At 41.2% G+C, this 26,484-nt stretch overlaps 1 protein-coding gene across 7 annotated transcripts in view; it reads right to left on the reverse strand.

Moving 5' to 3' along the window:
• Window positions 1-20,552: 20,552 nt before the first annotated feature.
• Window positions 20,553-26,484, reverse strand: part of NBEA (neurobeachin) — an 899,093-nt gene continuing 893,161 nt past the window's right edge. For all 7 annotated transcript variants that reach the window (XM_069758980.1, XM_069758976.1, XM_069758974.1 and 4 more), the window contains 3 exons: window positions 26,036-26,232; window positions 23,763-23,914; window positions 20,553-22,128 (listed from right to left, as the gene is read on the reverse strand). In XM_069758980.1, coding sequence (XP_069615081.1) covers window positions 22,038-22,128; window positions 23,763-23,914; window positions 26,036-26,232 — 440 coding nt within the window. In that variant the 3' untranslated portion in view covers window positions 20,553-22,037. The remainder of the gene's footprint in view (window positions 22,129-23,762; window positions 23,915-26,035; window positions 26,233-26,484) is intronic.

Consider the following 26,484-nt stretch of genomic DNA (forward strand, 5'->3'; position numbering starts at 1 on the left):
GTTTTAGTTATTGGCCAGGTTGGTTAATAGATGCCTCTGAGCTGGAGCATAGCGGCTAGATGTAAGAATTAACCTCAGGCCAAGGTGGGATTATTAAACCTGAGGTTTATAGTTTTGGGGGCTTTGAGGACCATTCCCTCTGGGAGGGGTTGTTTAAACTGTTTTGTATTAAATGTTAATAAAAGGGTGCTGTGGCCAATCAATCCAATCTAAGTGTGGTGTGTTTATTGGGCCCCTTAGCATAAAAATTAGGCGGGGATTAGGTGTTTAAAAGGGTAAGAATTGAAGTGCTCATGAATGCGAATACCCCTTATGTCAATGGTATAACGACGTAATGTGTCAGCAGCCTTCTCACATGTCCCTGCTAGACCGCCTTCATGCCCACGATCAGGAATAGTGTCCAAAAAGTTGTGTTCTACATTACAAGAACAGTGGATGGGAATTCTAGAAATCCCATGCCCACTGTGCTTATTTTTAACGCTGATTTCTTTAAACCCGCCTGCGGTGCTGGTTTCCAAGCTGCAGCATGGACATTTCTTTAGCAGAAATGCTAGTCTCGTGTGCGTATTTTCCCCAATAGACTGTTATTAGATGCAATAAATCTGCATAGTTCCAAAACACATGTGTGTTATGTAGAATACAGCGTTTTGGACGCAGCAAAAATACGCTTGGTCCAAAATGCTACTATTCCTGATCGTGGGCATGTACACATAGTATTCTTTAACTAATCTTCCTCGGCCAGGCTAGCATTTTGCACAAATCCCTCCGCACAGCACAGGGCGACTACTCTCCAACCCTGAAGGGCCTCTGGACTTTGCAGCTTCCCAACTTCCAGTTTTCTCCCTGCATCACTCAACACATCTATCTTTCCTTCCATCCATCCATCCATCCATCTCCATAGCGAGCACTCCAATGTCTCCACTGTTATTCCTTTCTGACCGCTTCAGCCAAATAACCCATTTGCATGTGCGCTCCTTTTAAGCTCTGACTTCAGAAGCAACTTGCTGTAAGTACTGTCCTTTCGGGAACACGCCCTTGTAAAACTGTAATCCTACTTTTTTATGAGCCATTCTGATATATATGTGATGGCGTGCTTGAGAGCGTTGTCAAGTTGCATGAACCAGTTTTGGATCGACTATTTTTTGGATAAATGCAATCATATTTGACTCTAGAATACTTTGGTAGACTCAATGACTGCAAGGTGACCAGGTCCTGTGACTGTGAAACAATCCCAAATTTTCTCGCCTCCACCATTGTGTTTAACAGCAGGCATGAAGTGTTTGTGTTGATATGCTGTGCTTGGTTTTCTCCAAATGTGGCACAAGGCATTATGGCCAAATATCTCCACTTCGATCTTGTGTGTTCAAAGAACAGAAGCTGAGCTCACATCAAACTTGGCAGATGATGGCCGTGTTACTCCTCTAAAGGGATATGCGCACGTTGAGTATTTGCTTGCAGAAATTTCTGCGCATCTCTTGGGAGCAAAAATGCAGCGGAAAATCATGTGTTTTTTTCCCTGTTCATTCAATGGGGCAAAAATGCAGGCAAAAACACAGAAAGAATTGACATGCTGTGAATTTAAACGCACAGCAAATCCTGAAAAGAAAAATACTGATCATGTGCACAACACTTCAGGATTCTCATTGACTTTGCTGACATAAGGATTCCCTAACATTTTTGAGCCAATTCCAAATGGAAAAAATGCAGCAAAAATGCATTAAAACTGCACCGTATGCACATAGCCTAACAGCAGCCGGCAGAGCTGAGCTACGTCCACTGCTGTTAACCCCCTAAATGCCCCTGTTAATCTCTGCCAGCAACATTAAAAATTCCCCAGTCCAGGGAGCACACTGTTCCACATGAGTGTGAGGTGTAGATGGGTTGCGATGGCAGTCAGGGACCTGATGAAGGCGCCCGAGCCTGCCACGATGGTGTGCCAATGAAAATCATCCTGTGGAAGGTGTTCATAAAAGACCATGACTTTCACTATCAATTGCAAAACTTCATGAAAGAGTTATAAATCACGAAAAATAGTGACACAAACCAATTTTTCTTTTCATTTCATTTTGCCTCTTAATAAAATGGTACAAGTTTGGTATTGCTGTAATCATTTTGACATTTATGAATATTATTGCTTTGTCACTTTTACTGCATAATGAATGCTGTAAAATTAAAACAAATGTGGAATTGCATTTTTTTGCAATTTCAAGTAGAGGTAAAATAAATAAATGAATAAATTAATTTAAAGCTATGACTCATACTGCAGAAAATAAGCCCTCATTTTGTTGGAAAATTTTGGTTTTTGAAAGGAGACAGACGCACAAAAATGAAATATTCCCAGGTGGGAAGTTGTTTACAGACAGAAAACAGTTCTCACTGCAAATAATTTCAATTTATACTCTTCAGACCAGTAAGTATGTGGTGTATTGGCAGATGTTTCAAATGCGATTTAACCCTCATCTTTTACTTAACATAAAGAAGTGGACATTTAATGCCTTAAGCCAAGTCAACCTGTCACAAATATTTGCCTCCAGCTGTACATAAGCATAAGGTCAGAAGTTTAGGCTCTCTCCTTAGCCTGGTAATATTACTTAGGTAGTCCGTCATTCAATCTCTGACATTCCAGTCCATCACTTGAGCACTCCCAAGTCACGCACTCTGTGTACTAATTAATATGTCATGTCATGGTGTAATGAGCACAACACACATAGGAACCGCCTGCGGCTGAATCTGATGTGTTATACATACCTGTTATAAGTGTCATAATAAGGATGAGTAGCAGGTTATTCACTGTATGTATATTAGGACTAAGGATGAGCAAAACCAGAGAAGTTCAGGATCATTGGGTTCAACCAAACTTGAGTCCAATGTTCGGTTTGGGTACCAGAACTTGACCCCACACACGAAGCTCATATAAGTCAATGGGGAACCGAACTTTGGTGATGTAAAATGGTCATAGTAAGGGCTTGCGGACTGCAAAAGGAAGCAAAATGGTGGTAAGAGCAGGACAATTGCCCTGGAAACAAATGAGGATCGGAAAATGACTTAAAACAACATATGATAAATAATCTTGAACCAGAAGGTCGAGGTCCAAGTGGAGAAGTGTCTTGTGTGAGTAGTTTACTGTACTTGTTAATAAATAAATACAAGACATGGGGTCGCCCCTATTTTTAATAACCAGTAAAGGGAAAGCAGACAGCTGTGAGCTGGTCTTATTATGCTTGGGAGAGACCAATATCCATTGCCCTTCCCAACCTATTAATATCAGCCAATCAAACGCCTCCCTGATATCACATTATGAATAAGGATCTTACTGCATTTTTAATCATTTAGGACACCAACAAACAGGCAGTGTTGAGGACCATACACACAGTAATCAACCAAGAAAACTTAGGTCAGCAGATCATCATGCTTACTTCCCTTCTAAATCTGAATATGTACAGCAGAGCCTTCAGTTTAACTAAACAGCAACCAATGGGGCTCAGCTACATCCATCTACTGTTCAGTGATGTCAAGCTAGAATTGCTTTTCATGGAAGAATTGTGGACAAAAATCATACCTTCAACATGGAAACAAGGCTATGTGACTCAACTATGCCCACAAATATAGAAACTGGGGTGTAAGAAAAATGGCAGCAGGTGCTCTGGACTAATAAGTCAAAATTTGAAATATATGGCTGTAACAAGACAGTTTGTTCACCGAAGAATTGGAGAGCTGTACAATGTGTCTGCAGCAAGAGTTTGTGGAGGTTCATTGAAAGTTTAGGACTGCTTTCCAGCAAATGGAGCTGGGAATTTAGTCAGGATGAAAGATGTCTGCTGAGAAATACAGGCAGATACTTATCATTCATAACCATCAGCGAGGCATGTGACTGGCTCCAAATTTATTCTGCAGCAGGACTATAATCCCAAAGTGTAAAGAACATATCCTGGAAGTTATGCTATGGCTCCAACAGAAGCCTGATTTCAACATCAAGTTTGGGTGTGAACCCATTAAGGCTACGTTCATATTAGCGTTGTGCGGCTCAGCGTCGGGCGCAGCCGCGGCGACGCATGCGTCATGTGCCCCTATGGCACATGGACATGCGTTGTCTTGCGTTTTGAGACGCATGCGTCATTTTGGCGCAACTGTCAGGGCGCAGAGGATGCTGCATGATGCAGTTTTTTCTGCGCCAAAAATCATGCAAAAAATGAACGCATGCGTCACAAAACGCTGTGTTGTTCATGCGTTTTGCATGCGTTGTGCGTTGCATCGCCGACGCTGCGCCGCACAACGCAAATGTGAACATAGCCTAAGAGACATTGATTTGCACAAGCCTACATCCACAGAACATCTGTCTTTCGTTCTCCTACATGTTTCAAACAACCTCCCTACTGAGATCCTTCAAAAACAGTGTGTAAGCGTACCTAGAAGAATTGATCTTGTTTTTAAGGCAAAGGGATGTCACACCAAACAATGATTTGATATACATTTCTCTTTTGTTCATTCACTTTGCATTTTTTTTATCCGATAAAAACAAATTCTTCTGTCTGGGTACACGTTGGCACAGTTTTTGAAGGAACTCAGCAAGGGGTTGCTCCAAACATCATAGTGACATTGCCTGTATATTTGGGGATATTGTCCTGCTGCAGAATATATTTAGATACAATTAGACGCTTCCCTGATGGTATAACATGATAGATAAGTAACTGCCTGTATTTCTCAACATTGAGGAAACCATTGATCCTCAGCAAATCCCAAATTCCATTTGCTGAAATGCAGCCACAAACTTGCAAGAAACCTCCACAATTCTTGCAGACATAAAATAAAACAAAACGTCGAGTTACAGCCAAATATTTAACATTTTGACTCATCAGTACATAGCACCTGCTGACATTTTTTGCACTCTAAATTGTTGTGCATAGTTGAGTCGTATGGCCTTGTTTCATGGTGAAGGTTTGGAAGCTACACCCATCCACTGTTCAGAGAAGTCTGGCTAGAAGTGGTCTGGCTAGAAATGGTCTACAGCCAAAAATACATACCTTCGTCACGGAAAGAAAGCAAGCTGACTCAACTATGCACGATCATGGAGGAATATACCTTTTTATTTTGGACAATACATTCAAAAAAATTCCTTGCTATGAATGTAATGTATATTTGCATGTGGTTTTGTTGCAATTCAGTTAATGTATGGGAATTCTCCAGTACATGAACATATCCTAGGACAAGGGATGTCCGTTAGTGAACTCCGAACAAGGACTTTTTTCCGGAACTATGTTTTTCTGTTTGGGTTCGGTGCAGAATAAAGTTTATTGAAAGGCTGCTGCACAGCCAAATCAAAAAGATTTTAGGCTGCAATCACTTCTGGAACCATCAACGCCATGCCAAGTATTGAAATTGCAGTGATTGGCTGTCATATCTCTACTGTGCACTTCTTGGTGAGGAAAAAATGAGAAAAGCATCAAATAAGGGATGTAGCCTTGGTGGTGCTGGTGTAGCTGCTTCAGGGAGAGGACGTGGTTGATTAAGCTGCTATATGCCCATTTGAAACACCTTCCTTTGGAGCACGCAGGCTGTGTCACTTTGTAGGGTTGAGTACCTTTGCACAAATGGCAAGGCCAGAACATATTGAGGTAGTTTTAGATTGGATGGCTGAGGGTGCCTCCACTTCCTTCGCATTACCTTCCAGCAGGTCCCCTGCAGAAAGCACAGTTAGCACCTGTGGACCATGGGCATCTGGTTTCCACCTCATCCCCTTGCAAATCACCCAAGCAGTGTGAACCCCAAAAGTCATGCAGAAGTCACTTCTGCTTTTTAATGACTACGCTGCCTGGAGCACTGTGGCCCATCTACCTTACCCTACACAACAAGTGGAAGAAATTGAGTGCATTGATGCCCAACCACTTGTTCAGTTGGAGAATGAGTACGTGGGAGGGTTAGTACACACGATCAGCAGACCACATCTCTGATGATGAAACACAGGTGCCAACTGATTCATTTTTCTGCAGTGTGCAGAATGGCAAGGAGGGCAGGAGTGAGCACTGGGTGGAATATAATGCTGGGGTATGAGGTCTTTGATGCCTCATGAAGTGACGGTCATCCGAGTGACGTGCACAGTTTGGAGAAGGTGGTCACACTGCCCCAGGTGCACAGCTAAAGAGGGTGTAGGGTGCAAAAGCACAGCGACCAGTCTCTAGCCAGTATGACAGCTGCTACTGCAGCTCTAAGGAGCTCCCTGGCGTCACATTTCTTCAGGCAATGTGCTGACGACAAGAGACTAAGTTTGCACACTGTGCAGTCAGAGCCTGAAGTGAGGCATAAATGTTCTGAACCTGAGCGTCACTTGCATGACGAGGCATCTGAATTCAAAGCACAAGCTGCAGTGGAGAACACACCTGAAAAACAGTAAAGATCTGAGGTTCCTGCTGCTTCTTCTTTTGCTGTAGTCTTCATCCTCCCTCTCCAATTAACAGGGCCACCTGGCTCACTGCAAAGAGAGGATATGACAGCACCACCACCATCATTGCAAACTATCTCCACACAGTCCAATGATAGCGTTCAGCTGTCCATCCCACAAACACTGGAAAAAAGAGAAAATACCTCCCTACGAGCAATGGTCCTGAATGACAGCATTCCAAAATTCAAGGCCTTTGAAATTCTGCCATTTCAGCAGTTTAAAAAAACTGATGGCAAGAATATTGTGCACAAAATCAGGTCTGCACTGCGCAACGCCATCAGTGGCAAGGTCCACATAGCCACCGATACGTGGAATAGTAGGCCAGGGACAGAAGGCTCTGGTGCATGTCCTACCACCACCGAGGATTGCTGGACGTTTCTCTGTCCATGTCGCCTCTTCCTCCTACTCCGCTGCTTCCACCGCCTTCTCATATAATCAGTGTAAGCCCTGCACCACCAACTTTAGCACAGCCATGGGAAAAGACAGCAGGCTGTTCTCAAACTCATCTGGTTTGGGGAAAAGATCCCACACTGCACAGGTGCTGTGAACAGGGATCAAAGAACAGACCAATGAGTGGTTGGTGCCACTGAACCTCCAGCCTGGCCTGGCGTGCGATAACGAGCAAAATCTCATAGCAGCTCTGGGCCTAACCAATTTGATGCAAATCCCTTGCCTGGCACATGTGCTGAATTTGGTTGAGCAGGGTTTTCTTAAAAATGACCCTGATCTGTCAGAGCTGCTGAAAGTGCACACCGTCTGAGTGCTTTCGGCTTTCTCACCCTGCTGCTGCTCGCCTATCTGCGTTGCAGCGTTACTTCTGCCTTCCCACTCATCGCTTCATATGCAACATACCAACAAGGTGGAACTCCACCTTGCATATGCTGGAGAGACTGCGAGCAGCAGCAGGCAGTAGTGGAGTTTCAGATGCAGCACGCACGGGTGAGTCACTCTGCAGATCACCACTTCACCACCGAGTGGAACTCCATGCGGGATGTGGGTGACTTGTTGCACTCCTTTGAGCACTCCACCAACATGGCCAGCACTGGCGATGTCATGCATGTGATGATAGATGAGATGGTGGCGCAGGAGGAAGAGGAGGAACAGGGATCATTCACACTTATCACACCAGTCAACCAAACATGGCTGGGCGAGTGGGTTCCTATACCAACAGTGGCCAGGTACACAACAGACCAGCCAAGTGAGTTTTGGAGAATGAGGAACCATGTTCACAGCAGGATGGCACTCAAAGCAGCTCACTGGCATCGCTGGAATGTGGCTGGGGGGATACAGAAGACCCAGACAATACACCTTCCACTGAGGACAGCTTGTCATTGTCTCTGGGCAGCCTGGCACACATGAGCCAATAAATGCTGTTGTGTCTGTGCAGCAATCGCCGAGTTGCCCAGATTGTAACAAGTGCTGATTATAGGGTGGCCACCCTACTGGATTCCCGCTAAAAGGACAACATACCATCCTTACTTCTGTAATTGGAAGAGGGATAGGAAAACGCAGGAACACAAGCACACGCTGGTAGAAGCACTACTGATGGTATTCATACCCGATAGCGGGGGCTCAGTGGAAGCACAAGGCAGAGGAGGAAGACACCAGTGCAGCTGGGGCAACGTCGCCACCTCGAAATGGAGGGTTAGCATGCCTGAAATGTGGAAAACCTTCCTCAGCACGCACAACATCCTGCATCACCATCTGATACAGTCCATATTAACAGGAGGCGCCGTTTCAACAACATGGTGGAAGAGTACATGTCCACACATCTGCACGTACTGAGTGATGGGTCTGCCCCATTTAACTTCTGGGTTTCCAAATTGGACACATGGATGTGCTGGCCTGCCCTGCCATTAGTGTACTGTAGGAACTTGTGTTTAGCTTGGTAGGTGGTGTGATAACAGACAGGCGCATCCGTCTGTCCACAGCAAAAGTGGGCAAGCTGACATTCATAAAAATGAATCGGATCCCACAGAACTTGTCTATATCTTTGGCTTACTAGAGAAGATCAGATGCACCCAGGCATTGTATACTCCACCGCAGTTTGTTTGTTCGATTTGTTTGTTCTATTAAAAACAAAAAATACCCCACAAAAACAGTGCTGCTACCTCCTCTGCCACCTACACCATCACATCCTCCTCCACATGGACCTTCACCTCCTGGTTATTTCCCTAAAAAACAAAACAGTGCTAGCTACCTCCTCTTACACTTAGACTGTCTCCTGGTTCAAGATTACCGTATTTACCTTTTTATTGTTATTTTAGGTCATTTTCCTATCCACACTTGTTTGCAGGGCAATTGTCCTGCTGTTACTCTCATTTTGCTTCCTTTTTCAGCCCTCTACCCTTACTACAACCATTTTACAGCACCAAAGTTCGGGTCCCCATTTACTATTGCATTCAGGAAGAGACGAGGCTAAGCATCAAAATTGGCATATGTAATGGATCCATTTCTGGGGCGGCTGAGGGATGTTCCTATTAGGTTAGGAAGAGGCCAACATCCATGGCCCTTCCCAGCCTATTAATATGAGCCCCCCATTGTCTGTTTTGCCTTAAGTGGTTATTAAAAATAGGGGGGACCCGACATCATGCTTTTTTAGGGTACCCCAATTTTTACCAACTATCAAAGGCAAAGCAGACAGCTGGGGGCGGATTTATTAACATGTACAGTAAACTACACACACAAGGCACTGCTGCACTCCTCCACTTGGACCTCCGCCTCCTGGTTCAAGATTATTTTTTTTCTTTTTTTTATATTTAATGTTAAGTTATTTTCCAATCCATATTTGTTTGCAGGGCAATTGTTATGCTCTTACTCCCATTTTGCTTTCTTTTTCAGCCCCCTATGGCCATTTTACAGCACCAAAGTCCGGGTTCCCACTAACTTCTTTTGGGTTTGGATTCAATTTTGGGTTAAGTTCTAATGCCCAAACTGAATTTTGGACTACAGAGCGGCCGAACCCGAACATTCACGTGTCCGCTCATCACTACCTAGCACAATATGTTACTAAAGAAAAAAACGTCCAAATGACAGGTTATTATGTTTTAAACTTACTATACAAACATTTTTCTTGACTGCACAACATGTGTACAATATGAGCTGATATGGGATATTGGATGTCAGGATATTAACTCAGATTGTTTTTTTTGTTTAAGCTGCTTTTGTTCTTTAGGTCATTAACAAATTAACAAAACTCAAAACAATCCAAACTTCTAAATGAATGGCCCAAGGCACACTGTCAAGTTATATTAATGCTGCCAGTCAACAAAGGATATGAAGGTGCAAGAAGCTCACTGGGGTACAAGAAACTAGCTTCCATCTTTCCTAATTACATAGAAAAAATTGCTGTTTTCTATATAAATATAAAAATTTTCTCCAGATAAAAAAGGTGATAAGCAAAAATATAGATTCTTAAATGGACTACATATTTCTATTAAAAAAAGACTATGAAGCATTGAATCAGTCACTTGTCATAAGTCGGTAAGTTCAGGATCCAGATGCAGCCACCCATGAAAGCAGGTTAAATATGCAGCAGTTTGGGGAATATAAGTGTCTGTCAGTGCTTAGATGAGTTGATCTACCACAAAAGGTCACCTACAGTACAGAGATTCACTTTAGGCACATTTACTAGGAGTTTTCTATATACCACAGAAAATTTCAAAACCTCTGAGACCAATCAGGGATCATTTTTTGGTTAAATATAGTGATTAAGGCCTAATCACTGTATAAAAAAAGATTCAGAAAACTTCTAATATACAGTAGTGGTCAAAATGTTTAAGGTTTGATTTTCACCAAGTTTACTGTTGCTGCTTCAGTTTATAGTAGCAATTTGCATTAACTCTAGATTGTTATGAAGAGTGATCAGATCAATTGCAAAAATTGCAGCCATTCCTTGCCATAAAAATTAACTTAATGATAAAAAACAATTTCAACTTTCAGCCCTGCCAAAAGAGGACTTGCTTACATAATTTCAGTGTTCTCTTTAGCTAAGGAGAAAGTGTTAACAAGGCAGCTGAGATCACTCTTTCGTGCTGATTACATTTTAAGTGCAGATTGGTTGCTTTATAATGGCGCTGATTTTTAAAAATCATGTACTTTTGTTAACCATGGTTAATTATGGTTACTTGCAAGGAAACACAAGCAGGAAAGAACATTTCTGCTTTTAAGATTGCCCCCAAGTCAACTAACTATGAAGAAGACATCAATGCGCACAAGAAAGCTCAGCGCAAACACCAAGATCGTCTCCTGAAGAGGATTAGGATATGGGATCAGTATAGCACCAATGCAGAAATTGCTCAGTAATGGCAGCAAGAAGGTGTCCGTGCATCTGCTCGCACAATGAGGCAAAGGCTTTTTTGGAGGCTGGCCTTGAGTCAATGTCAGCAAAGAAGAAATTCTCTCCAAAAACTTTATTCAGGACCCACTAACATTCTGCTGGAAATACAGTGATTGGATTGGACGTCAAAGGACTGGGTAAAGTTAGTTTCCCTGTTGAAATCTCCTTCAGAGTATTTGAGACTTCTGAAAGAATGATGAGAGCTACCATAAGTCCTATGTTATGCCAACAGTAAAGCACCCTGAAACAATTAAACAATTACCATGCGTTTCCTCCAAAGGAGTAGGTTTACTCACAATTTTGCAAAAAAACAAAATGGTCATGGAAAATGGTATCTAAACATCTCCCAAAGATCCATGAGCACTATGGTGGTGAATAATACTTTTTCCAGCATGATGGACCACCATGTCACAAAGCATAATTGGCTTGGAGAACAACATTGAAATTTTGGGTCTATGGACAGGAAACTCCCAGATCTCAAATCCATTGACATCCTGTGGTCAATCCTCAAAAGGCATGTGGACAAACAAAATGGCAGAAATTGTAGTAAACATCAAACACTGATTCAGCAAAAATGAATTGCCACTAGTCAGGATTTGGCTCAGAATTGGATACCCAGCATGCCAGGGCAAATTGTTTATTTTTGTGCCTTATATAGTGCCATCATATTCCACAGTGCTTTACATACTTTATTATCACGGCCCCCATCGGGGCTCACAATCTAAATTGCCAGTGTGTCTTTGGAGTGTGGGAGGAAACCAGAGTACTCATAGGAACCCATGGAAAACTGGGGAAAACATTCAAACTCCATGTAGAAGTTATCCTTAGTGAGATTTGAACTCAGGACACTGTTGTTGTAATGCCGTACCACTCAGGCACAGTGCTGTCCTGCAATTGAAAAAAAATTGAAAAGTAAGGGTCAACAATGTAAATATTTAGTTTTGAATACATTTGGTGTATTTGTCAATAAAAGCTAAAAAAATATTATATGCTAATAATTTTACCTCAGTAACCATAAAACCATCTGATTAAAAGATCTAAAAAGACTGGGTCCTACACTCAATCTCATGCTTTTAAAACAAAGACTCCAGTGACCCTCCTTTCAACTGACGCAGAGAAAGCTTTTAATAAAATTAGCTGTAGATTCACGATAAGAACGTTGGAAAGATTTGCTTTTCCAACTGCTTTTATAGATGCAATTCTAATACTCTACTTAAAGCACAAAGACGGTTTAAAGGCTGTGGAATTTTTCCTGGGTACATCAATCCTCCCAGTGGGAATTAGGAAATTGATTTTGGAGTTATTGGAATTTGCATGAATGCATATTTTTTTGGTTTTTAAGGGGTCCTTCTTCCTGCAGCTCCAAGGGACTGCTATGGGGGCGTCTTATGCGCCCGCGTATGCAAATCTGTTCCTGGGGCTTTGGGAGAGGGACCTCTTCCTGTCAGATCAGCTGGGGTCAATGTGCTGTGTCCTATCCTGGATGCACTACATTGACAACATTTTGCAGATCTGGCAGGGTTCCATTGGAACAATTTTTTTCAGTGTTTGAACAGCAACGATCGTAATATCTTCCTCACATACCATGGGAGTTCGTGACAAACTATCACTCTTAATTCCCTCTACTTAAAGGGGTGCTTGATAAATCTTGGGGGAATCCTGAGGGGAGAACCGGTCCACGCTAAATTCCTGAGAGGGCTGCCATCACTGCCAGAAGATCACAGAATCTCCGTGATATGTTGGTCCGCAGTCACTATGAGGATAATTCTCCAAAAACATTTCTAGACACTACAACTGCGAGGCGTGAATGTGCTCCTTGCGGTCGTTGTGTGGCGTGCCCAAACATAGATCGCTGCAAAACTTTTGTTGGGGTTAACAACACACATGTATATGACATCAGGAAACGCATTACGTGCACGAGCAGAAATGTTATCTACTATGCGCAAAGATATATGAGGGCCTTACCACAAGGCAATTAAAAGTACGCATTAGGGAACACGTTTTGGGCACTGCAGCGGCGACCAGCGAGGACACATCCACACTTAAAACACTTCCTCGCCACTTTAAATTGCATCATGGTTGTGATGGTGGCCTCCTCAGAGTGAGAGGAATAGACAGTGTTTTTTAATAGTTGTTTTAATCATGTTTGTTTTCTGTTCAGTAATCCAAGAAATATATACATTGGTCCTCCAAAGCTTCTGAAAGACTGGAGCTGTACACCTTCAATTGGCCCCCAAGCAATGAATATGGCGGCATCCATACGGACAATGTGTTATATATAATTGTGTAATTAAACAAATGATAAATAATGTATACAGTTTTGGCTATGGAATGCTGTGATTATTGACATTGAGTGCTGGGGTTATAACTCGATTTTCAAGCAATGGGCATGATGGTATTTATAGATATTATGTCCCATCTATTACCATTTGTCATTACGTAGTCAATAAGACTTAGGTAATATACACTTATATTGTGTGTTAATAGTTGTTGTGATAATAATGATATCTGATGGCATAATTGTAAGATCTATATATACATCATGCATATTACAAGTTGTTAATTCCTTGCTATAGTATGTTGATGTTGCATGTCAGTCCGTACGCGTGCTCTCACGCGGCTCCTGTGACTCCCCTGGGCTCTCGGCGTCTAGATGCAGGGCAGCACATGCGCACTGAGCTGCATGACGCCGATGCTTTGTGGCATCCTGGTTGCCGTTGGGATGCATGTGTCACACCCGGCAGAGACGTCACATTCGGTGGACGGCGCTGTGATATGACAGTGGCCGCATTTGGAGTTGGATATATAATGCACGGGACGGGAGTGAGTGTGTACCCTCTGACGAAGGTAGGACCAAAACGCGCATTGGGGCGGGTGCACACCCCCTGGTTCCCTACCTCGAGCTGCGCACTCTGCACTTTAGAGTAAGTACTTTACTTGGTTGATTGTGCCTTGTCAACTGTGCATATGTACTGAGAGACAACACATGAATGCGGGGACATACAATTTGAGGCATAGCGCAGTATAACATTATGGAGGGAATGAACCCTGTGACGATGGTATTTTGACATATTGTATTATAATATCTGATAATTGGTGGGGTAATCGGGGGGTGTTGTGTCCTGAGGTTTATATTTTTTATGGTTGTAAATTTACCCACACCTGTCAATCGCTTCTTTTTACTATTTTCAATAAAGATTATTTAAAAAATGTTTTTATTAGGAATAGTACATCTTTATTCCTAGTGGAATTGGGTTATGATTACAGCACAATGTGAAAATTAGAGTCAATGGCTCCTTCTCTCAGAGCTTCAGCATCCACAACAGAACCCGGCAGAGGTGTCTTCTTCCCATTATCCTAGTTATGGAGATTGTCATAGAAAAGATCACACAGGATCGAGCCATTCAGGGTCTAAAAAATAGAACACTTGGAACAAAAAGCTGTAGCTTTTGACTACCTTTTACTCGCAAACTCCAAGAAATCCTTACCCAAACAGACATAACTTTTCATACAATTTGGTGAATTATCAAACTTCAAAATCAATCTAGACAAATCAGAAGCTGCCATGTTATCATGTTACTGCCCCAAAAAAGCGATAGTGACTATAAATAAAAATAACCCATTTAAATGGCATTTAAAACACATTACTTAGGAGTTCAAATTGCTAATGACCCAAGAGACCTGTATCATAGCAACTTTCTACCCATTATCAATACCATTAAAACCTTTCTAAAATCCTACGACCTGCGTTGCTAGTCATGGACGGGTCGGAAAAATGTAACAGTCCTACACACTTGCAAAAATATTATATACAATGAACATGCTACCTATTAGTTTTCCTAAACCCTTCTTTTCAACTCTCAAACAACATATTTCCCTCTATATATGGAAATAAAAGAAAACAAGATTATTTCTTACCCATCCTATATCATTAGGAGGCCTGGGACTACTAGATATTAATTTCTACTAAAAAGCAATCCACCTTGTTGTTAGGTGGTTGAAACTGGCTTATTCCCAGAAACAAGCTAACAAATGTGACCTAGAACTTCTACTTTACAGACAATCATATCAATACATCTGGACCAATAATTGCACCCCAACAGATATTAAATTTTATATTATTATCATGACCCTAAAAATTAAGAGGGCTTTAGTTAAGACCCTATCCTCTTCAAATACTCCACCAGCCTTAGCTTGAATTTGCACCATACCATACCTTCTTGACCCCAACTATGTGGTTATATATGACCTGTGGGCCTATTTGCTCATATACATCATTTGCCAATTCTTAACTAACATTGGCTAAAGGAAGCCAAAGAAACACCCTACTAACTTCCTGCAACTAATCCATGTTATACACATTCTTTAACAATTTAAACTGAATTTCCCGACTGTGGAAAATTGCTCCTTGCTTGACCTACTCTCAAAAATCCCCTTCCCCAAGATTTCTAAAATATATAACCACTTAACCTCCTCCACAATGCCTTACAAACCAATCTACCTGACCTCCTGTGAAAATAAACTAGGTATTAACTTAATATACACTGTGTTCCAAATTATTATGCAAATTGGATTTAAATGTCATAAAGATTTTATTGTTTTGTTTTTCAAATAAACTCATGGATGGTATTGTGTCTCAGGGCTCAATGGATCACTGAAATCAATCTTAAACACATGTGATAATTAGTTTTCCAGGTGATGCTAATTAAAGGAAAACTACTTAAAAATTATGTTCCACATTATTAAGCAGGCCACAGGTTTCAAGTAATATGGGAACTAAAAAGGATCTCTCTGCTGCTGAAAAGCATTAAATAGTGCAATGCCTTGGACAAGGTATGAAAACATTAGATATTCCATGAAAACTTAAGAGTGGTTATCATACTGTGAAGAGATTTGTGACTGAAACAGAGCACAGACAGAGTTCATGCAGATACAGGCATAATGAGAAAGGTTTCTGCCAGACAAATTCATGGGATTAAGAGAGCAGCTGCCAAAATACCATTACAAAGCAGCAAACAGTTATTTGAAGCTGCTGGTGCCTCTGGAGTCCCTCGAACCTCAAGGTGTAGGATCCTTCAAAGGCTTGCTGTGGTGCATAAACCTAATATTCAGCCACCCTTAAACAGTGTTCACAAGCAGAAATGGTTAAAGTGGGCCGGACATACATGAACACTAATTTCCAAATAGTCTTGTTTACCGATGAGTGTCAAGCAACCCTGCATGGTCCAGATGGATGGAGTAGTGGATGGTTGGTGGATTGCCACCATACCCAACAAGGCTGCGACGTCAGCAAGGAGGTGAAGGAGTCACATTTTGGGCCAGAATCACGGGAAACAGCTGGTAGGACGCTTTAAGGTTCCTGAAGGTGTGAAAATGACCTGCAAAGTATTTAGAGTTTCTGACTGACAACTTTCTTCCATGGTCTAAAAAGCAGAAACGTGCCTTCAGGAGCAAAATCATCTTCATGCATGACAATGCACCATCTCATGCTGCAAAGAATACCTCTGAGTCATTGGCTGCTATGAGCATAAAAGGAGATAAACCCAGGGTGTGGCCACCATCTTCATCTGACCTCAACCATACAGAGAACCTTTGGAGTATCATCAAGCAAAAGATCTATGAGGGTGGGAGGCAGTTCACATCAAAACAGCAGCTCTGGGAGGCGATTCTGACTTTATGCAAAGAAATACAAGCATAAACTCTCCAAAAACCCACAAGTTAGATGGATGCAAGAATTGTGAAGGTGATATAAAAAAAGGGGTCCTATGTTAACATATAACTTGGCCTGTTAGGAGGTTTTGGAGTTAAATAGCTTTTTTGTTCATTGAATGTGACCTCCTAATGCTGCAAATTCCACAAATGAGCATTTTCAGTTCTTTAAAACATCAAATGTATAGAAATTCTACTGTGCCTAATAATTTGGAACAGTGCATTTTGAGTTTTTATTTATTTTGGAGATTATACTGTTATCATTGGGAGGTTTCTTCAATAAAATTTGATGTATAATCTAACGGGTGATGACTTTTATTAGACTGACTGTCATTTGCACCGACCATTTAGGAAAATCCGAGAAAAATATCATTTGCATAATAATTTGGAACACAGTGTACGTGTAGTCTTGACTTCAAAATAGTTTTTCTAATTCACATTGCTTCTCTAGATGTACTCTCTTACAGGAAAACTCCTACAAAATACTATCCCACTGGTATAGGACTCCTGAACTTTTACATCACCTGGTTATCTCTGATTCTAACTTATGTTGGAGATGTGACATCTATAAAGGTAACCTATTGCATATATTTTGACACTTCCCCAGTGTACAAATACTTGGGGCAGAAATTAGCCAGACTTTACGCAATCTAGGTTTAATAACAAAGAGTCTAAAACCAGCTGTAGTCCTACTGCCCTGCCCCTCCAAACACTTAAAAAAAAATCATGATCTTCTGGCTCAAAAAATCTAAACCCAATACATTGGAAGCAATTCATCCTCCACCTAATTCAGAATGGTTACATAAAATAGGTTTTATTTATTGACTGGAAAAATTGCAAATTAGGAAATGCACACGCACACACATTACGAAAAACTGGGTCACCTTTGATCTCACAATTTGGCATTGAAACTTAACTGATATAATCTTCAACCTTATGGTACCTTCACACATAACGATTTCGTTAACGATATCGTTGCAAAGTCACGCTTTTTGTGACGTAGCAACGATCCCGCTAACGATCTCGTTATGTGTGACAGCGACCAACGATCAGGCCCCTGCTGGGAGATCGTTGGTTGCTGGGGAATGATCAGGACCATTTTTTGGTTGCTGATCACCCGCTGTCATCGCTGGATCGGCGTGTGTGTGACGCCGATCCAGCGATGTGTTCACTTGTAACCAGGGTAAATATCGGGTTACTAAGCGCAGGGCCGCGCTTAGTAACCCGATATTTACCCTGGTAACCATTGTAAAAGTAAAAAAAAAAAAAACACTACATACTCACACTCCGATGTCTGTCACGTCCCCAGCCATCAGCTTCCCTGAATTGACTGTCAGCTCCGGCCGTAAAGCAGAGCACAGCGGTGACGTCACCGCTGTGCTCTGCTTTACGGACAGCGCTGACACAGTCAGTGCGGGAAGCTGACGGCGGGGGACGTGACAGACATCGGAATGTGAGTATGTAGTGTTTTTTTTTTTACTTTTACAATGGTAACCAGGGTAAATATCGGGTTACTAAGCGCGGCCCTGCACTTAGTAACCCAATGTTTACCCTAGTTACCCGGGGACTTCGGCATCGTTGAAGACAGTTTCAATGATGCCGAAGTCGTTCCCCTGATCGTTGGTCGCTGGAGAGAGCTGTCTGTGTGACAGCTCCCCAGCGACCACACGACTTACCAACGATCACGGCCAGGTCGTATTGCTGGTTGTGATCATTGGCAAGTCGTTTAGTGTAACGGTACCTTTACTCAGCCTTATCCCACTTCCCTCCTTTGCCACCATAGGTCTGTTACTCCCACCCACTCAATTACCCCCTTCTAACTAACACTTATTCAACTCAGTCATCCCAGCATTCTACCACCTATTACTTGATGGACTAATTTTGTTCATTCTGGTTTGATAATTTAATATTTTCTTGTTAGTACTTAGTTATTCTTATTCTTTGTACCTACCACTCACCTCTATTTACAAATCTTGTTTGTAATACTATTTCTATATTTGTTGTTACTTTATATGTCCTTAAAATAATTTAAAAAAAAAGATCTAAAAAGACTAAGGTAGCAAACTTTTAAATAAACAAAATGTATTAATTACTCAAAACTTTTGCCCTTTACTGTACTTTGCAAACAGAGGTCTTTTAAATTATGAAAAATGGAAACAATCAGTTAAAGGGAACTTGTCACCCCAAAATGGAAGTTGAGCTAAGCCCACTGGCATCAGGGGCTTATCTACAGCATTCTGTAATGCTGTAGAAAAGCCCCCAATGTATCCTGATAGATGAGAAAAAGGTTAGATTATACTCACCCAGAGGCGGTCTCGCTGTGGTGGGCGTCGCGGTCCGGGGCCTCCCATCTTCTTTCGATCACGTCCTCCTGTCTTCATGCCGCACTGCAGTACTTTGCTCTGCCCTCAACAGGGCAGACAAAGTACGCCTGCGCCGAAGCCGCAGCATGAAGACAAGAAGAGGACGTCATCCGATGAAGATAGGAGGCGCCAGACCGGACTGCGACACCCATCGGACCGGACTGCTGCAGGGAACGTCCCTAGGTGAGTATAATCTAACCTCTTTTTCTCATCTTTCAGGATACATCAGGGGCTTATCTACAGCATTACAGAATGCAGTAGATAAGCCCCTGATGCCAGTGGGCTTAGCTCAACTTCCATTTTGGGGGTGACAGGTTCCCTTTAACAGAAGTACCTCTGATTGAGCTCTTTTTCTGACTGGTTACAATCGGATTTCTGACCCTTTTACTTAACTAAAGCTATATTTCAAGCCACTAATGACCTGCTATCTGAAAAAGCCTTTTAGACCTGTTCACTTCCTATGACAAAGTCAACCATTTCCTTGCTCCTGTTACAAATGCTATCGCATACTTGTCCCTCTCCTGGATTTTGCCATACCGTAGTAAACAATCACACCCCACAACCTTATTTAATCCTATTGCTGTTGGTGTCCCTCAAGGATTTATCCTGATATTCCAGGACTCCTACCTAGACTATTGTAACTCCATCTTTGTTGGGTTCAAAATGTGTCAGTCTTGTGTCAGTCCAATCCATCTTCAAATCTACAGCCAGCTTAATCCACCTTGGCACTCCTTACTTCTCTGCCTCTCCCCAAACTCCTTTATTTATATCTTTGACCTGGTACAACTCAAAGAATTCTGTAACCTTCAATACATTTCCATTGATGACCATCAAATTTACCTCTCTGACCCAAATGTGAATATTCTACTTTACAGAATTCCAAAATGTCCATATCTTCCTTCCCTTCCGCTTTCTAACCCCCTCACCAACCCTATCAACTACAGATAACGGCTTAACACTTTCCCCAGTTTTACATGTCCTCTGCATTTAGGATATTTTTAATACCACCATTACTATAGTACCTCCTGCTGTAGATGCTAAAACATTTGTCCTTATGATATGTCTTTACTTTAACATGAAAAACTGTGATGATAAGATCCCTTTAAATGTAATAACTCTGGGAGAATTCCCTGAATGAGGTGTAAGCCAAACCTTGCATATTGTATACATAAATTGTACATCGTTTTTCTGTATACATTAAGCATCAGGTCTCAATATTTTACTCATATCCATAAAATAGACTCACACAGATGAAACACCCACTTCAGATCCTCCTTATGCTGCGCTCACCAACTTGTAAGTTCTAATGATGTACTTTTAAAAAAAACAAATACACAAAATTAGTTGTTTGCATATTTTATTTTTCTTTTTTTCTCATTTCTTTTTTATTTATTTTTTTTATTCTTTTTTTTTTTTTTTTTTTTTTTAATTTCCAACTGAACACATCTGGCATATTTTACATCTTTGCAATAAAACATGGTTACAATAGCTTAAGGAATTCATATATCCAAAATATTTCACCATGATTTCAAGATGAAATGAAGTCGTCTTCCAGGTGTTCAATATTCTCCTATTCTAAGCTACAACTCAAGATATTGCTTACAGACTGGTGATGAATAACTTAATATTTACGGCGACTCCGTCGATTTATCGGAATCCTTTTTTTGTTTTCTTCTTTTTAAGTTCTTTTTCTTCTTCTTTTTTTAAAATACAAACAACAATGCAGAAGAAACCAAGTGGTAAAACTTACTAATACAAGGTGGAGAACAAATAATTAAATCACATCAATAAATAATGATATGTTTCTGGTGCAAAGTGCCAATACAAATTCTCATTTTTATATGACAAATTATTATTTTTTTTTGTTATTTTTATAATAAATGACTGCAAGTGAGTGTAAATTACATTCCTGTTACATGCCTCATAGCCCTACCGACACAATATGTACATCTATGACAATACAGTCACTAAATATACAAAGAAGAAACAAGTGTATTTACCCCTGGGTGTGTCCTTTAACAGTACAATGTGCAGGAAGATATTTTGACAGCCATCACTGCAGTATTGTATCGACAGGCGCATTAGGCTGGCCACGTGGCTTTACGTAAGGGGCCACCATGATCGAGTAACACTAATCAATGGCCAAAACCTAAGCAAATTCCTAAAAATTTCAATTTCTGTAATTCTAAAACTCTTTCCTTGTGTACAGAGGGGCTTGTCCTTTTTTTATTTTTGTCTTGAACCCATTGATCGGCACCATGAAATGTTAAGACCCTTACTCAGAAATAAAAACAGGGAATAAATATATTTGCCTCATCTCTCCTTCGTCGTCATCATAAATAAACCAAGAACCACAGCAAATATGTCTCTTATGAGAGATTTATGGCAAACCATGGCTTCAGATCCCTAGGTTTTTTTTTAAAGTTTATGGGATTTCATTAAGAAGGCGTTAAAAGAAAATAAAAAGTGTAAAAGAAGATTTTGGTGTAAGTGTTAAAAGGATTGGACAAACCCATTAGTCAACCTTTTTAATGCAAGCTGCATCTTTTTTCTTTTTTTTCTTTTTGATTCATGGAGATACCCGATATCTCAGGTGTAAAGTATAAGCACGGTTTAGCTTCACGATAAAACTAAGAAACTTTTTTTTTTTGTTCTTTATACAAGGTTTTACTTTTACAAAAGTATCCCTTTTAAAGTTAAAGATGTGCATCTGATGTACAAAGTATCAAACATATTTTTTCTTTTTATATTTATTTTTTTTTTATTTTTTTCACAGCTTGAAAAGAGGCTGGAAATGGGATGTTAGATTCATGGACTAAACACCATAGCAGCTGGACACAATATTCTTCACTGGTGACCGAAAGTCTCTTTGTGATGTGTCCTACGAGCTTTTCATGAATAAATAAAAGTGAAGTTGTTTCCGAGACTCCTCCTAGTGCTCAGAATATACACGGTACGAGCTTTGCCTTTAGCAGCTGGTGTTCAGTTGTGAAAAGAAAAAAAATAACAAACATAAAAAAAACACACAATGTAAAGTGGTTTGCTGACTACAATGTACAGCTATTGCTGGGTGTAATGGAATGTACAATGGAGCTCAATGCGGGCTTGCTTCTCCACCAGATCAGATGCCTCCTAACCTCAGCGCTTGTGCTCTCAGCGTGAAACTTGGCATTCAGCACTTCAGTCAACTTCAGTATCTGTTCTGATGTTCGTAATGCCATCGATTAAAATCTATATTAAAAGCTACAATGCTACCAGAAGCCATGCCAGTGATCAAGGTCCTACAAGACAATGACAAAAGCAAGGGTTAGAAAGAATAGAAAGTAATTTAAAAAGAACATGTACGGGATGAATGCATTTACAGTGCTATGAACAAGTGTTCATACCCCATGAACGTTACAAATTTAAATGTTATTTATTGGGATTTCATGCGATACATCAACACAAAGCAGCAAGTATTTGTTAAGTATAAAGGAAATTATACATGTTTTCTTTTTTAAATATTTAAAAAATATAAATCTGAAAATTGTGAAGTGCAATTGTATTTAGCCCCCCTGAGTCAATACTTTGTAGGACCACCTTTCGCTGCAATTACTGCTTCAAGTCTTTGGGGCTATGTCTCTACCAGCTTTGCACATCTAGAAGCTGAAATTGTTTCTCATTCTTTTTTGCACACTCGCTCTAGCTCAGTGAGATTGGATGGAGGCGTCTGCGAACAGCAATTTTCAAGTCTTGTCACAGGTTCTCAACAGGATTTAGGTCTGGACCGTGACTGGGCCATTCACATACATGAATATGCTTTTATCTAAACCATCCATTGTAGCTTTGGCAGTATGTTTCGGGTCGTTGTCCTACTGGAAGGAGAACCTACACCCTAGTCTCAACCCTTCTGAAGCCTTTAACAGGATTTCCATCAGCATTTTCCTGTATTTAGTTCCATCCATCTTTCCATCAACTTTGACCAGCTTCAGTCTCGCTGCTATAAAGCATCCCCACAGTATGATACTGCCACCGCCATGTCGGATGGTAAGGATGGTGTTTCCAGGATCATGTGCAGTGTTGGTTTTCCGCCACACATAGTGTTTTGCATTGAGCCCAAAAAGTTCTACTTTGGTCTCATCTGGCAAGAGGACCTTCTTCCACATGCTACCTGTGAATGCTACATGGCTTTTGGCAAACTGTCATCAGGACTTCTGATGGCTGGGCTTTTAAAAACGCCTTTCTTCTTGTCACTCTTCCATAAAGGCCAGATATGTAAAGCATACAACTAATAGTTGTCCTGTGGACAGATTCTACCACCAGAGCTGTGGATCTCTGCAGTTTCTTCAGGGTGACCAAGGGCGTATTGGCTGCTTCTCTAATTAGTGCTCTCCTTGCTTAATGTCAGTTTAGGTGGATGGCCATGTCTTGATGGGTTTGCAATTCTGCCAAACTCCTTCCATTTTTGGATGATGGATTGAACACTGCTCCATGAGATGGTAGGAACTTGGGCTATTTTTTTTTAGAACCAAACCCTGCTTTACTCTTCTCTACAACTATCCCTGACCTGTCTTGTATGTTAGTGGGTTTTCATGATTCTGTCTGATCCCTAATGTTCGCAAACAAACCTCTGATGCCTTCACAGAGCAACAGTATATACACTGAGAATAAATTACACATAGGCGGACTCAGTTTACTAATTATGCGTCTTCAGGATTTTATTTAGGAGTATCGAACTAAAGGAAGCTGAATACAAATGCACCTCAAAATTTTCAGATTTATATTTTTAAAATTTTATGCCTGCAGCAAAGAGAAATTTGTCAGACAATGAACCTAGAAATGACATATGTACACTATGTTGTCATCATCATATACATCATAACAACAGAAGACGGCAGACTGAGCTCACATGTTGTATTGTGGGCCGCAGACTCACCTCTGATCATGGGACAAATCCATGGCTCTGATCCCGGCATCGCAGCCAGGGTAAATATAGAGCTGCTTAAAATCACAAGCCTGCCAGACTTCTACAACTCCATTATCTCCGCCCGTCACAAGATTCTGCCCATCGCTGCTCAGGAGGATGGCCTGGACAAACAGAACATAGCGCCAATTCAGCATGGAAGCATGAAGACTCAAAGTAACAAAAACGGAATTGTCAGATTAGAAAACGCCATATTGGCACTCACCCCTCCAGGCCTTTATTACCGAGCATTATAATACTGCATCTATCCGGTCACTGTATACCTATATCAACTCATCATTCATCATATCCAATTGTTTGAACTTACAAAATGTATTTTTTTCCTAAAATGTCTCACTCTGGAGGAGCAGAATCAGCTGTTTTACAATACACTGAATAATGCTTTTCCCCCCACCCTACATAGGAGCAGTAGGAAAAATGAAAACTTGTGGTCAGGCTTCCCTGTGATCCGCTAGCAAAAGAAATGGTCTAAAGAGGACAAACCCTCTAAAAGTAATCTGTCACTATTTGTTGCCAGCTAAACTGTGAGCATCATAATGTAGAGACAGAGACCTTGATTCCACCAATGTTTCAATTACTGAGCTGCTTGCTGTAATTTTGATAAAATCATAGGAGATTATCACTAGAAAACTAGTAAACCAGCTGCCATGTAGTTCTCAGTATTCATGATCCCTGCATAACTCCGCCTCCACATCTGATTGGCAGCTTTCTGTGTACACTCTGCAGAGGCAGAAAGCCACCAATCAGTAGTGTGGGCGGAGTTATACAGGCTCAACATTCAGAGAACTGCTAGATCTGCAGCAGGGAAAGAAAGGGATTTTATCGAAACCTTATTATAAATCACTGGAATCAGGGTCTCTGCCCCTACATCATGCTGCTCTCAGATGGGGAAGAAAAAACCTAGAGACAAAATAATGTTCTTAGTTATCTGGAGTCCCTCTGGTGGAGGTGTGAATTGTATCCATGTAGTGACTCATAAATCCAGGTGTTAAATTGAGTCCTAGTGTCAACGAATTAAACATCTTCATTAGTTTGTATTCCCAAATTTTTCTTTCCCTGTGGTCCTTAAAAAATTTGGGAATACAAACTAATGAAGATGTTTAATTCGTTGACACTAGGACTCAATTTAACACCTGGATTTATGAGTCACTACATGGATACAATTCACACCTCCACCACAGGGACTCCAGATAACTAAGAACATTGTTCCCACTGCCTCTCCATTTGTAAAGGTACCGTTACACTAAACGACTTACCAACGATCACGACCAGCGATACGACCTGGCTGTGATCGTTGGTAAGTCATTGTCTGGTCTCTGGGGAGCTGTCACACAGACGGCTCTCTCCAGCGACCAACAATCAGGGGAATGACTTCGGCATCGTTGAAACTGTCTTCAACGATGCCGAAGTCCCCCTGTATGACTGTGACTGTGTGACTGTGTCAGCGCCGGCCATAAAGCAGAGCACAGCGGTGATGTCACCACTGTGCTCTGCTTTACAGCCGGCGCTGACAGTCCGTGCAGGGAAGCTGACGGTGGGGGACGTGACAGACATCGGAATGTGAGTATGTAGTGTTTTTTAACTTTTACAATGGTAACCAGGGTAAATATCGGGTTACTAAGCGCGGCCCTGCGCTTAGTAACCCGATATTTACCCTGGTTACAAGTGAACACATCGCTGGATCGGCGTCACACACACGGATCCAGCGATGTCAGCGGGTGATCACTGACCAAAAAAAGGACCTGATCATTCCCCAGCGACCAACGATCTCCCAGCAGGGGCCTGATCGTTGGTCGCTGTCACACATAACGAGATCGTTAGCGGGATCGTAGCTACGTCACCAAAAGCGTGACGTTGCAACGATATCGTTAACGAAATCGTTATGTGTGAAGGTACCTTAAGAAAATGCCTAATTTGATTAACTTGGCTTATGTATGGACTCATCACACGTCCCACCCCCTAACAAATGTCCTCCTGTAGTATTCTTTAAATGTTATGCTTGTTTCTTATTAATCTATTTGTAATCTTGCCTGAAGAAGGAGCCACTGTGCTCCGAAAGCTTGCAAACCTATTATTTTCTGGTTAGCCAATAAAGGTATCACTCCCAGAATACTTCTGTCATCATTGGGCAGAAAAATATTCACATCGATTTTTCTGGCTAACACGGTACCACAATACAATTTGTTATTGTACATCAGGACCTCACATACAAATCTACCCCTTACCCTGGTTGAATCGGTGATCTCCATTTGGCCCAAAAGCTTGCCATTTATACTGAAGTTGCAAAACCTCCCTCGGTCGTAGTATATAATACAATGTCCTTCACTGGATACCGAAATCAAGCGAGGGTACAAGCAGTTTTCTGGTCCCTCTAGCGCTCTGAGCAGATCCCCTGTGATTGTATGGACCAAGCATGGACCTTCTACAAGATACAAAAACAAAAGGACAGAATTCAAAAGGACATGTTAGCACACAAAAATAGTGTTTTTAATGTGAAAAATTCCTAATTGTATTTATGTATTATCAACTAGCATGAACAGGAACATTAAGGATTATTGGACAAATTGACGGTCAAATTTAAAAAAAAAATTTGGCAGAAATCGTAAATAATTTACAAAATGAAATGTGATTGGCTGCTGTGGCCATTTGCACCAGTAATCTTTTTTACTTTTGT

Source organism: Ranitomeya imitator, chromosome 3, assembly GCF_032444005.1.
Source record: "Ranitomeya imitator isolate aRanImi1 chromosome 3, aRanImi1.pri, whole genome shotgun sequence".
Taxonomy (NCBI): Eukaryota; Metazoa; Chordata; class Amphibia; order Anura; family Dendrobatidae; genus Ranitomeya; species Ranitomeya imitator.